The 13989-nt window shown below is 41.0% G+C and overlaps 1 protein-coding gene across 1 annotated transcript in view; it reads right to left on the reverse strand.

Annotated features, from left to right (window-relative positions):
• Window positions 1–2556: 2556 nt before the first annotated feature.
• LOC122404943 (probable serine/threonine-protein kinase dyrk2) overlaps window positions 2557–13989 on the reverse strand; it is a 112166-nt gene continuing 100733 nt past the window's right edge. Inside the window, exons 5-12 of the mRNA XM_043409351.1 lie at window positions 8784–8925; window positions 8181–8409; window positions 7365–7463; window positions 7024–7182; window positions 6795–6933; window positions 6053–6368; window positions 5745–5874; window positions 2557–5272 (exon numbers count right to left, since the gene is read on the reverse strand). Coding sequence (XP_043265286.1) covers window positions 4777–5272; window positions 5745–5874; window positions 6053–6368; window positions 6795–6933; window positions 7024–7182; window positions 7365–7463; window positions 8181–8409; window positions 8784–8925 — 1710 coding nt within the window. The 3' untranslated portion in view covers window positions 2557–4776. The remainder of the gene's footprint in view (window positions 5273–5744; window positions 5875–6052; window positions 6369–6794; window positions 6934–7023; window positions 7183–7364; window positions 7464–8180; window positions 8410–8783; window positions 8926–13989) is intronic.

A 13989-nucleotide genomic window follows, 5' to 3' on the forward strand; every position in this document is an offset into this window, starting at 1 on the left:
GTGGTTTTCGTCCACATTAATTCCGACCAAATCACGACAACGACGATCTTCTCCAAATGTAATTGAATTTAATACGAACTTTCACTCGTCGTGCCGTTTCGTTATTCAAGTTCGAGTATCTCTTCCTACTCGTTTCGCTGTTTCTCATTTCAAGAAAGTATACACGAATATTTTTATTATTTTTTTCTCACAACGTGGTTAGTTTACGTAGATTTAGCCGATCCTAATGCATGTAATTTGATCCCACTGTATACGATAGTGAATACAACTACAAATTCAAGGACTATACAATTGGCGTAAATGATTCGTAATGACGAAAAAAAAACGTGACAAGAGGCCGCTAGAGGTCTTTCCTCTACTCGATTTCACCACGTTTTTTTTTACACGTTCGTAAATTTTTTGCGCCAAAGCGTGTTCCAGTCGACTTAATGAAACCGTTTGCGCAAAAACGGACGCGAAGAATAGATGGTTTAGTTTTTGCTCGGCACACGCGCTGCTTGATTAGTTGCTCGTCCATTTGAGGACGTGACGCTTCGAAATTTTGTAACTCTGATCGCTGAATATACATCGCGTACAAGATGGAGGCAATCGCAACCGAATAGTCGTCGTCCACGCGCGGTGAATAAGCTAAAGGATTGGCATGCCCACCGAGATAACCTCTGTTGCGCGTTAATTTTTGTTGCAAACGATTCGATCGACACGACTGTGCATTAAAACATTACCAGGGAGAGGGGGCAAAGGAGGAACGGGGCTCTATATACCGGAGCTAACACATTGTTCGAACGAACTTTTTCGCTATTTATTTCTAAACGGATAACCTATATTTAACTCGTTTTTTGTCGCTTTTGCGTGAGTTTCTTCTTAATACGTAAAATCGTATATGTATATATGTGTGTATATATATATATATATATAGTAATGTAACGCATTCTCCCCGTATGTTTTTCCTTCGTATTCCATTTCTTGTTTCTCTCTTCGTTCGCTCCAGTCACACTCACGCATCCAGACGCGCACACACGTTGTTAATGTTAGTTATCATACACGATTTGATATTCTTGTTCGCTATAAATCTGTGTGTTGCCTTAGACACTACACTCGTTAAATGAAGTTCTTTTGTGGACAGCTCTTTCTCTCTCTCTCTCTCTCTCTCTCTCTCTCTCTCACACTCTCACTCTCACTCTCACTCTCTCTCCCCCTCTCAGCCGTTATCGCCTGTGAATTGTTAATCGCTTAGTGTCGCTTATCCAATCAACCAAATCGATCAACGATTCACGAACCCGCGAAAGATTTGTAAAATGTATATAGTGGAGGCGTTGTTTGACGCTTAACGCTACCTTGTCAGTCGTTCTAGCGCGGGTTCGTCTTTCGTACTCTTCAGAATTCTTTATAGCTTCTGCAAGATGAGGCACTTGGGACAAAAAACATACCTAAATATCTCTGTTGTTATCGGAAGTATGAAAGTGGTAAATACAAGGGCCATATAGACTTAATTCCTCAACATTTTCAGGCTAATACGGTGCACTATCACCGTTCGTTGAGGTTATCTAATCAATGTTTACATTAATATTACATCTCCTTTAAAACTCTGGGTCATTCAGGATACCGTCAACAGGCTCGTACATATTTCCTTTCCGTTTTCAACACTCTGATAATCGATATCAACTATACACAGATTATAATTTACTTACACACCGATATATTTTTTTACACAATGCAAAATCTATATATTTTGATCTTTTGCAACACATATATAGAAAATTAAGGGTAAAGTCGAGTCTAGAAAGAACTTTTAAAGGTTTACAAAGATTTACTTTCATGCAACGCGGCGAAGGATCGGGCCAAACAATTGTTCACTGCAATACCGAAACCTTCGAACGAACAAATTTACATTGTTTTCCTTCTATAGAAAGGAATAATTTTTACGGTTACTCTGTCTCGCGTGAAAAACAACAGAGATATTCACGTGCTTTTTTAGATACCTCACCCTGTGTTATTTATGCTTCCTTTATACAATTATTCCTTTCTGCGTTATTTTTTTGACGATGCAACTACTTATTCTTGGGTAATGGTGTAAGCTGTCTTCTGGTATCTAATGTGCGAGTTTCTAACCTCGTGTTAATCAATGGAAGAGCTCTCGGCTTGCGACAGAAAATTTCTTCCAAGCATATATAAAAGTTGCTTATCTTTACAAACATTTTTCTCGAGGTGTCTGGAACGTATCGAGGGCATACAGCGATGATCAAAACGCGCACAGCGATTACCTTTTGCTCGTAGCGTGTTACAAACGGATCGAGTTTCCGTGTGGAGAGTCTGTCTGAAAGACGCGAGGCCGTCGTGTTCGACTAAAATCAACGCTACCGTTTATCGAATTGCACCGAACGCGAGAAACTAATAAAATGCGTTTCATAGAGTGATAATCGTGTGCTCGTATACAAATACTACGTGAACAATGGTATTACGTATTTCGACGAGTCGTCGTCCTTACGGAGAAGACTCGAAATAAAATTCTACAATGACGTTTTATACTTTTCAGTCTTGTTACGTGAATCTTTTGTCTCCTACTTTTTATCTCCACGCGCAAGTGTTCTTCGACAGGTTTTGGTGTTCGTCGCTTTAAAAATATGTTTTCCGTGGTTGTCTCTTGTAGGTTTAGCGACGAACTTACGGGAACGCCCTCTGTCTTGTATCGCACAGCGGAAAGCGGTTTGTCTGTCTCTAACCGAATTAGTCGTAACCCAAATTAAAACATTGGAAAGGTCGCTAACAATGAGTGTACCGCAAGCTACGACATTACGATAGCTACGAGCTGGAGTATCTCTCGTCGAGTCGAACTTTCATCGGTGATCTTTCTCCGAACACGAGCCAGAAACACTTCGTTCGCGTGTATTTCGGTAACGTGACAATTTACACGGTACAAGGTTTCTCTTCAAATCCTTCGCATATACTAAAGGGCAGTGGTTGTCAAGAATCTTCGATGTTAATTTAATCTAATTGTTTGTAATCGGTGCGCGAAGAAAGGTGATATCACTTTTGACAGCAACAAACAGCGAGTAGGAGGGCAAAGCGGTTAATTAATCAACGACAATGTCCCGTGAGAAGCGAAATCAACGAGACCGGAAAATCGCAGCAACTGCAGCAAAAGTGGGTTGAAAAAGTTCTGGAAAATTTTCCAGCCGATCTTCCACGAGAATAGAGATTAATTTGTTTCCATCGAGATAAAAGGAAAAAAGCGAATATGCGTGCTTGTAAACTCTTGGATTTTCATCGGCTTAATTAAAGTCTGTACAGTCCTTACTTTGTATAATTATAATACGTTATATCTCTGTGTTATTATACTCGTGATAGAACTTTCGTTAATCGTAATTATAATCTTGCGATAATAGTGAGAGCGATAATCATATTTAAGAAAAAAAAAATAATGATTAATAGTAATAAAATCATTATTAGCGATCGTTTACATCTTAATATCAGAGAGATCTACATAAGACAGTGGTAGATTAATATCACAATAAGACTAATCAGGCCTCGTGAAACCGGGGTACGCTTTGTATTGTATTTTTTTTTCCTTTTTTTTTCTCTCGAGCCGTACCATCCAGTTGCCTTTACGTTTCATTATTAATCACGACCCTGTTGTTTGCTACGGGGTTTCAGAGACGACTCAGGTTCTCCATCGACGTAACCGCAAAATTCGATGCTGGTTCGATGGGAATCGTGTCGCGCGGGAATCGTTGTTAAAAACACATTCACCCTTTTCGCTAACCTACTCGTACATTTTTTTCCCTATAGTGATCGTAGATTTGCGAATCGGACACACGTTTGCGTCGTTTGCGCTCGCGGGATCGCCGAAGTTACCACCGATACGATCCGCGCGCGGTTCTACGCTTTCTAAATCCACGGCGAATGGTTCTTTCATCCCGATACCGATTCGCAAAGCGCATTTAGCTAAGTAAATTCTCACTATTACTCGGAGGACAAGGGTCGAATGTCGGGGGGAACGAAACACTCTACGTTACTTTCGATCGACTACGATTGGTGCATACACGTCGTTACCATTACCTGAGTGACATATATCGGGGAACGGCGCGACGCGTCGTCTGTTCGTCGAACCAACGAACGAGCGAAACGATCGCGTGGCGTTTTCGCAAGGACGCTCGCGCCTCCCGTTCGTCAAATCATTTTGGCCTTATGGCTCGATGCATGCCAAGACTAGCAACATTTTGTTTTTTTCTTTGCGTGTGTTGTGTGTGTGTGTGTGTGTGTGTGTTTTTGTATCTTTTTTCTTTTGCCTAGCCTTTTGACGTCGTCGAAAAACGATCGGGCCGATCAAGCCAGCCAATTCTACATGTCTCGATTGTTGCATATCCTGAATACACGAGTGTGTTCGCTCACTCTAAGCGCGGATCGGACACGCTGCCGCACGAACGGTACAACGGTGCATTTACGAATGGATTCGTCGACGAATCGCGATCAGAATCATTCCGTACCGGGGCTAAATTGGTCTTAGGCTCACGGACGACCGTGTTATTGCTTTATTGTCGTGACCAAATCAACCGGTCGTGTTCAAACCTGTTTTACGACCTGTTCCTTCCGATCGAATTGTTTCCTCTCTCGAACAACAGAGACGCACCGATATCGAGGATTATCGGAAGTGGGGGGGGGGGGGCAAAGTTTGAGGGTATTCTTTATCGGGTGTCCCGGTTGTACGCGCGAGAGCGAGTTCGATCGCGACACGGTACGGCGCGATAACATCTAGAAGTGGCTAGCGCAGACCCGACTTCACAATATCGGCGGTAAAAACGTACCGGAATCGTCGAGATTCGGGTCCAGGCTCGCGACTATATCGCCGGTCGAGGCGTGTCTCGCGGTGGTGGTCTGCACGCTGCTCGAAATAGCATGACTGCTCGCGCTACCGTTCAGCTTGCTCTTCACCACGAGGCCGGAATTGTCGGCCCTGCTGATCCTCTGCGGACACCTACGGCTTCTGTGCATAGTGCGGATCGGGTACGGAGGATCCTCGACGGTGATGGCTCGTTGCCGCGACGCGCTAACCGCCACGCTCACCGTCTGCGCGTGCGTAGCCTGCGACGAGCTCTCGACGGTCGTCGTGTTCGTGTTCGTGTTCGCGTTCGAGTTCGAGTTAGAGTTCGAGTTCGAGTTCACCGTCGTCGACGAGGCCACCGTCGCGTAAGAGGGACTCACGTGAGAAGAAGATGCGTTCAGCCATTCGTGACGCCTCGCCTCGTCGGGGGTCATGCGCTCCTTTGGATCCCACCTGCCGCAAACAAATGTACAGTTCGATTACATTTCATTTCGGTGTTAATCTATACAATTTCTTTTGGAAATTTAATTTTTCATAAACATGTGGTAGAATATAAAGGGAAAGGAATTAGCGTTACGTGCAAATATAAAGAATGGATGAAATTCATTAATTCCAAGAATAGATAGCTCACTCCTTGCTAGCTGGCTAGATAGCTGGCTAGCTCACTCCTTGCTAGTTAGCTAGCTAGCTCACTTCTTGTTAGCTAGTTAGCTAGTTCACTGCTTGCTAGCTATCGAGCTGGTTCACTCCTTGCTAGCTAGCTAGCTCACTCCATGTTATCTATCTAGCAGTGAGCTATCTTCGAGAGACTAGTCCTGATTAGGAGATGATCGAATGGGAACGCGGTAAGCAATACCGATGTTTCTAGGGCTATTTATCATTCCTCCACACCTCAAAACTATATACGAGTACGCTGAAAACTTACTCGAGGCATCTGCTGACAAAGTCCACGAAAAGTTTGTCGGTGCAGCGTAGAGCCATCCCAAGGCTCTTGCTGCCAACCCACCTTTGCTTGCCTTTGCTATTTGTCACGCATCGAGGACCTCCCTTCGGATCTGAAACGATATTTCATTTTTCCAGGGAACTATTCGACCGTGCTATCAATATTTTTTCTAAGAATTTTTGCTATCATAAAAGTATTCACAAACTGATCTATAACGAGAAGGTTCGATGTAGTTTTATTTTTGTTAAACACGTTTTGATCGTTATCTTTGATATTATTTGAGATCTTACCGAAGTAAAGTCTGCGACGAGACGCATGATTCATAATGTGCTCTGGCGGCAGACCGAGAACTTCCATGATGCAGGCGAGCTGTTCGATTTCATCCTCGCCCGGGAACAATGGACAACCCGTGTACAGTTCGGCAAGAATGCAACCCAAACTCCACATATCGATCGGCGTACCATATGGAAGACCCAGAAGTACTTCTGGACTTCGGTAAAACCTGGACTGAAGGTATGTATATACACGTTGGTGGCTGTAGCACGAGGATCCGAAGTCTATGACCTTAATCGAGCTGCTTCCCCGTTGTTTCAGTAGCACGTTTTCCTGCAACGAAACGCAGCCAAGATCAGACAAACGATATCAACCGAGCTGCTTATTAACTAACCCCTGTTACTTGTTACCTCCCTCCTTTAATTTTTCTAACAAGATTATTTAAAGTAGAATTTTAACGATCGCTGGCTGGGCTCGGAGAACCCTGACGCTTTTACAATTGAATTTAACTAAAATAATTGCATGTAATGTAAATACTTATTAATATATAAATATAAAATTTATTGTTAATAAATTATGACTTATTTATTTATTCGATGAAATCATAGATATTTATATATTATCAAGCTATACATATATATATATATATTAATAATAATATCTTTATCGATTAACGACCGTAAAGAAATCGTAAAATGATGAATGTTCATTGAACTAATATGATATCTAAAGAACCGAAGTGTACGTTCGCATACTTACGGGCTTCAAATCGCAGTGGATAATGTTTTCTCGATACAACAGTCTCAAGCAGCTGATCAACGAGTTAGCGAATCGTCGTATCAAGCTCAAACTAAATCCCTGGTAGTTGTTCTTTTTGATTAGCTCGTATAAATTCAAACTGGAAAAAGTAAACGACGAGGAGCGGTTAAGAGAAAAAAGGGCCATTCGGAAAGGGCTGGAGCAGGGAACGAAGTATAACCGGGCGTACCTCATTAACTCGAAAGTGATGCACAAGTGGTTCCTGAAGTAGAAGTATTCTAGCATGTGTATCACATTGTGGGACGCGTTCGCGTCCAAGTCTTTCTTCCTGAGGTGGTCCAAGATTTTCACCTCGATGAGCGCCTGGTGATGGAATCTCTTTTTGTTTCTGCAAGGACGAGAGAATGCGTCATTCGAACGAAGGAACAAAGCATACACAGGCCAGCGAGCGGATACGACAACGATGGAAATGCAGGGAGGGATTGGCGACAAAGCGTCTATAATTGAACGCCCGTAATGTAATTGAAAGTGATTCACGTTCATGACTGGTCTCCAGCCACGTTTGCTCACCTGATGATCTTGATGGCGATGAACTGATTCGTCTTGTGATCCATCGCTCTGATTACCTGCCCGAAGCTTCCTTTTCCTATTACCTCCAGTATCTCGTATCTGAACAGACCGGACAAGCAAATTTTCCAATTACGAATCGCGAGATACGATTTCATAACGAGAACAACGTTCGCGCAACAGTTTCACGGAACATTTCATTTTTACGCTTCTATGAAAATGCAATCTTTTCGTTCATCGGCAAAAAGTAACATCCTTCTTTTCGTTTAGCGCAATAAACTCGTAGGGAAAAAGCACACACACGCACGCACACACTTTTTCCCCCAGTTTATCTCGTTTATGCGTGGCTCTTTCTTCGGTGATTTTTTAGTGTTCTATGTATATACTGTTCGAGCACTTAGTCTTCCACAATTTTTATTAGAAATCTCTCAAGCTGGTTACGAAACATTGGAAAACGGATTTTCTTTGATTTTTCACACTATTTTTCATTTCTCTTCTATTTTTCAGTTTTCTTTGTTTATTAAGACGACAAAATTGAGAATAATGATAACAGGAATCTGCTTGGGCAATTGAAACGTTTCAGATATCTTTCGAAATTTTTCAAGCGATAAGAAATTGAGCAGAAACGAAATTTTCAATTTTTTACCATTGGGTACTCCCCCCTCTCGATCGAGATAGAGGACAATTTTTGTTTACAAGTTGTTATCGAAATTGTTTTAGGCTTATTAGGCTAGACGCTTAAAAAAATTAGCCACTCCGCGGCGGATCGAAGAGGTAAAAAAAAGTTTCTAGAGAATCGAGGATAAAAGGAAAACGCACCTGTACGAGATATGATCGTGGAGGACCTTGTTGTAATTACCGTTTTCGTCATCGTAGCCACCGTTTTGGGACGCGCCCTCCTCACCGTGAATTTTATTGGACATCATGCCCAGATACCAAATCTCCGAGTATTTCTCGATTTCAGCGCGCTCGAACTCTGTGAACTTCGAGCCGTAATACTTGATCGCTTCTTGAGGTGTCATAGGCAATGTCAGAGGCAATCTCACGGCTATAATTTGTTCGCCCCAAACAAAAAACAGAACGCATTAATGCACACACACGGAACGCTCAGAGACATCGATGCAGGCATCGAAATGAAATTATACGAGTGCACCAAAGTGTCTCTTGAATCTTCAAAACGGTATTAGGAAATTTCTATTCGAGCTTTAAGAAACGAAAACTGCAAATCGATCAACTTGGGAAATAAACAAAGTGCAACTGATATGGTAAAAAAAAGGCAGCAATTTTCGTTCGATGTTTTGAATTTGTTCGCGTGGTTTACTTTGTCGATCGAATGTTTTCGTACTCGATGGAATAAGAGCGACCCGACCCGCAGCTCTGGAATACCATTTCGAGTTTAGGCAAATACGAACTCACACGTACGATACACTTCGTGAGGTGTGGCGTTGATAGAAGGCTCGTGTATCGGCATATTATGGATGTTATTAGTCGTTGAATTGTTCGTGTTGTTGTTGTCCGATTTGTCCACTCGTGTCGGTTTCGGATGAAAGAATGACAGTAATTTCTGAAACAAACAATCATAGTTTTCTAGTCAGATTTGTACATAAGTTTTGAGTTAGAGAATTTATTGAATTGCACGTTCATGGATCCAGAGGATCAAGCATTCGAGAGAGTCGTAGGACAGGACACTGTTTCATCAAAATTACAGGGTTCAAATTATTTATACGTTTTCCCATAAATAAATAAATAAATAAATAAATAAATAAATACCGAAAGTGCAAGTAGAATGGGAATTATCGTCGCTAATTAACATCGAAGATCTTATCGTACGGACTACTTTCGCCGGAATAATGGCCGGCTATTTACCGACAACGTTCGAGAGTCCGCGAGTTTCCCAACGCAAACAAGTTTTTCCACGCGTGGCGTGCTCGCAACTTTCAAATTTATTTATCCGCGGCGCACAAAGAAAGTCGCGTTTTCGTCGCTCAGTATTTTACAATCGCCGGGAGTTTCACGACAGGAAAGTGGGCAACGGGGTGGCGGCGATAAATTTCACGGTGGACGTCGACGACAACGAGAATCACACCGGTGATTACGTTCTGCCCAGAGCTCAGCGATCCTGGGCTCCACCATTCGCGTAGAAAAGTCCCCCGGGCAGTAATTATTCGACCGAATGCTCGAAAGAACATCGCGGAACGATCGTTAGAATTTTCCAGAGCTTTGTTTCACTGCGCGTTCGTCTTCCGTTACGACGCGCAATTTTCTCATTATTATTTGCTCCCGGTGCCTCGATATTATTTCGTGATTCAAGACTTTATATATTGTGTCGTTCGAATTCGTTCGAATTCGTTCGAATACACTCGACGGAAACGCAAATCATCCGTAAAACCGAGATACGAGGACAGAGTACGCTCGAAAGGTTTAATCAAATTTACCTTTCAATGTATATAAACGAAAACTATAAAGTTACTTTAGACAGTATTTCCATAGGCCGTCAAACAAATTTACTAAGAGCAAAAACGAATTTAAAAAAAAAATCGACAGGGGGAAGGTGCCTATAATTTTCGGCGATATTAAATTATTTCAAATCATTCTGGAAAAATTATTTTCAGTAGCGGGGGTCAATTACAATCATTTTTGGTCGATAGACATACCCTTGAAATCCTAACCATTTTCGAGAAAAAAATTCCAGTAGGTGGACAAATTTTTCAACAAAATTAAAAAATTTCAAATCGTTCTGGAAAAAATATTTTTGCCTGCGGAGGAGAATTACACTTATTTTTGGTCAATAGACATACCCTTGAAATCCTACGCATTTTCGAGAAAAAAATTCAAGAAGGTGGACAAATTTTTCGTCGAAATTGAAAAATTTCAAATCGCTCTGAAATAATTAATTTCCGTTGCGGGGGTCAATTACAATCATTTTTGGTGAATAGACATACCCATGAAATCCTAACCATTTTCGAGAAAAAAATTCAAGAAGGTGGACAAATTTTTCAGCGAAAAAAAAATTTCAAATCGTGCTGGAAAAATTATTTCCAATTGCAGGGGTCAATTGCAATCATTTTTGGTGAATAGACATACCCCCGAAATCCTACCCACTTTTGAGAAAAAAATTCAGAAAGGTGGACAAATTTTTAGGTGAAAAACAAAATTTCACGGAAATGTAAAAAAAGTACGCACGGAAAATTAATGGGACGTCGTAGGTCGTGTAACTCCGTAGAGAGAACACAACGATACCAAACGACTGCTGATTGTCATTCAAAACAGCGCGCACAAGCGACCGGTGGACTGCCCTTGGCCATACGGAAAGACGACGCTACGCAAACGAAACGCTTTAATGTCTGAAAAAAAGAGACATAATTGTCCAGCCGTTTCTCTACGTGTCGTTAAACTTGTCTCTGTCGAGGGTCAATATCCAGACTAGCGACTATAATCACGGACAACGTATACGAGTAGACAGCTTACACCTTATGAACTTTCGTGGTCCAATCCGACTACCATACCGACCTAAAAAATTGAGAGGTGATCGTAAGCGCCCTCTACTCATGGATGGCGGTCAGTTGAGAAACTCACTGAATTAGTGTGATAGGCAAACAGACTAGTTGTGTGAAAATGCATACGAATTGACAAGTACGAATTATTCGCGATTCTTTGACTAGTTAAAGTTGTAAATAATTTCCATGTAATCATCCAAGTGAATAATGTTAACAAATTCAAGAATCTTGTATACAGGGTGTTCGGCCACCCTTGGGAAAAATATTAACGATTCTAGAGGGATTCTAGAGGCCAAAATAAGACGAAAATCAAGAATACCAATTTGTTGATGGAGGCTTCGTTAAAAAGTTATTAACAATTAAATTCAAAAATTTCAAATCGTTCTGGAAAAATTATTTTCAGTCACGATGGTCAATTACAATCATTTTCGGTGAATACACATACCTCCGAAATCCTATCCCTTTTCGAGAAAAAAATTCAGGAAGGTGGACAAATTTTTCGGCGAAAAAAAAAATTTCAAATCGTTTTGGAAAAATTATTTTCGGTTGCTGGGGTCAATTACAATCACTTTTGGTGGAGAGACATACCCCCGATATCCTACCCAGTTTCTAGAAAAAAATTCGAGAAGGTGTGAAATTTTTCGACAAAATTAAAATATTTCAAATCGTTCTACAAAAAATATTTTTAGTTGCGGAGGTCGATTACAATCATTTTTGATGATTAGACATACCTCCAAATTCTTACGCATTTACGAGGAAAAAATTCGGGAAGGTGAGAAATTTTTCGACAAAATTAAAATATTTCAAATCGTTCTACAAAAAATATTTTTAGTTGCGGAGGTCGATTACAATAATTATTGATGATTAGACATACCTCCAAATTCTTACGTATTTACGAGGAAAAAATTCGGGAAGGTGTGAAATTTTTCGACGGAAAAAAAAAATTTCAAATAGTTTTGGAAAAATTATTTTCGGTTGCGGGGGTACAATTACAATAATTTTTGGTGAATAGATATACCCCCGAAATCTTGCGCGTTTTCGAGAAAAAAATTCAGTAAGGACGGAACTTTAAACGTTAATAACTTATTAACGAAGCCTCCATGAACAAATTGGTATTCTTGATGTTCGCTTTATTTTGGCCCTGTATCACCCTGTATTCAATATCGGTAAAACGATTTTGATCGATAATTTTGTCGAATTATCAATAAATGAGAACGTCGGTGAATTTACAGTCTCTAATCGACAAAAAAAAATAACATTGTACAAGTAAAAGATTTTGTAACTTTTTAAACAACTGGTTTAAGCGATACAGGGGATACGACTCACACATATTCCATCTTAAAACGAAAATGTTAAGAAATATTTCGCTGCCTGTGATCCTGGTTAGAGAACTCACACGATCGATCTATCGTGGCGATCTATTTTTGATGTTATAATTGCATATTCGGGTCACTAATGGCACCGCAAGGCTCCATTAGATCGTTTAAACGTGTCGTAACGAGAACGTTGGTGTGCAGCGAAAAAAATTTGTAATAAATTAATCCGAAGTTTATCTTTGCGATGCCTCTGATGAGTTTTGTTGCAAAGAAATACTTAAATTATCCAAAAGACGACGAAAGATTAAAAAACAAAATGGCACGTACGTATATTAGCGATCGAGTAAATAAAATTAGCAATATTTGATATCGTTATAAAAAAGAAACGCGAACCGGACTTATCGCACTATCTAATATTTTGACCCAGTTACTAAACTCACCTCGCGTAGGTTGAGCGTAAAAGGGTAAAATTATGGCACCTAAGAGCACCCGAGAAAATTATTTAAAGCTCGAAGAACAGAGCAGCAAGGGAGATGTTCTCAAGGGAACGCGCCGAGGGTCAAACAATTTTTGGCTTGCCGTATCGGGCGTTGCGTGAATCTTGGCTTGTCGCGAGTCACGGGTTTTATTTATGCTTTCGAGCTGTTAGGACAGTGTCGCTTGGCAAAAGCTCCGCCGTGCCACCGAGAAAAGAAAAAAAGAAAAAAAGAAAAACGGAGGACGAGAGGGACTCGCGAGTGCACGATTACAATTTATACCAACGGGCTGTGCTTCGAGCAGAGGTTTCTCCGTCTCGGTCATACCACTCTTTTACTTTTTATATTATATTTATGCCGATGCAGCGGAGCATGGGTGTTATGCGATGGCTGGACGATAATAATTTTTCATTACACGAGGTCGATCGAGCAACGACCATTGCGAAATTCAAACTTCCAAGTGGTTTTCACGCTTTGAAAAAAGTGGTACACAAATCCCGAAAAAAAACAACGAACGAATCGTCACGGATTTGGGAAAATTTAAAAATGAAAATTAAATCCTCGAATTTGCTAATATCTTCATTCAACTGTTACCGTTGAGCCTCGGAGGCGACTTTGAAAGAAAAGAGAATAAAAAAAGCATTGCCTTATATAGAAATCGTTGCAGCTGACTCTAAGGGGGTTCCCCCCGGTTGGAAGAGATAAAAATGTTCGACTTCGCGTCTGGGTTCCAATTTAAGAATCATCGCCGTATTCAGAATCGTAGAAGAAAGCTTGCTCATCGTTCTTGAAGAATGATACGATTTATTTATTTTTCGAGGAGAGGGTAAACAGTTATTTTGTCTCTTATTCGTTGCACAAAGTGTCTCGATGAGCATTTTGTCCATCTCCGGTAGAGATTCCTATTGGCTCCCCGATACGAATAGTTTGATCGCGTGTAGAAGAGGAAACGAAGCACGGAGGAAGAAAGGATACGCTCGTAAAAGCGGATTTTTCCCAAGGACGACACACACAGCGTTCCAGCTCGGCAATGCCGGTGTCCCGATCTTCGAGAGATATGTAGGTACCTACACGTACAATAATTCCCTACGTCCGAGTTATGCATGCGGTTTACCTTGTGACATCTCTTGGCTGTGGCCACGCGCCTTTCTAATGCGATTCCTCGACCGCGACTGCTCCTATCTATTGCTTTACGGGATCTCTGAAACCTAACTGCCAATTTTAATAAGAGGGGGTCACGACTTTTACGACTTTCTCGGATTCGTGGAAATCTTTTTTCGCTCAATTTCGAACGACGATTACGAAGAATGTTTTTCCTAACCTCGATACATTGCAAAAA

This window comes from Colletes gigas, unplaced genomic scaffold, assembly GCF_013123115.1.
Source record: "Colletes gigas isolate AHSC1104 unplaced genomic scaffold, ASM1312311v1 Colletes_gigas_Sc00003, whole genome shotgun sequence".
Taxonomy (NCBI): domain Eukaryota; kingdom Metazoa; phylum Arthropoda; class Insecta; order Hymenoptera; family Colletidae; genus Colletes; species Colletes gigas.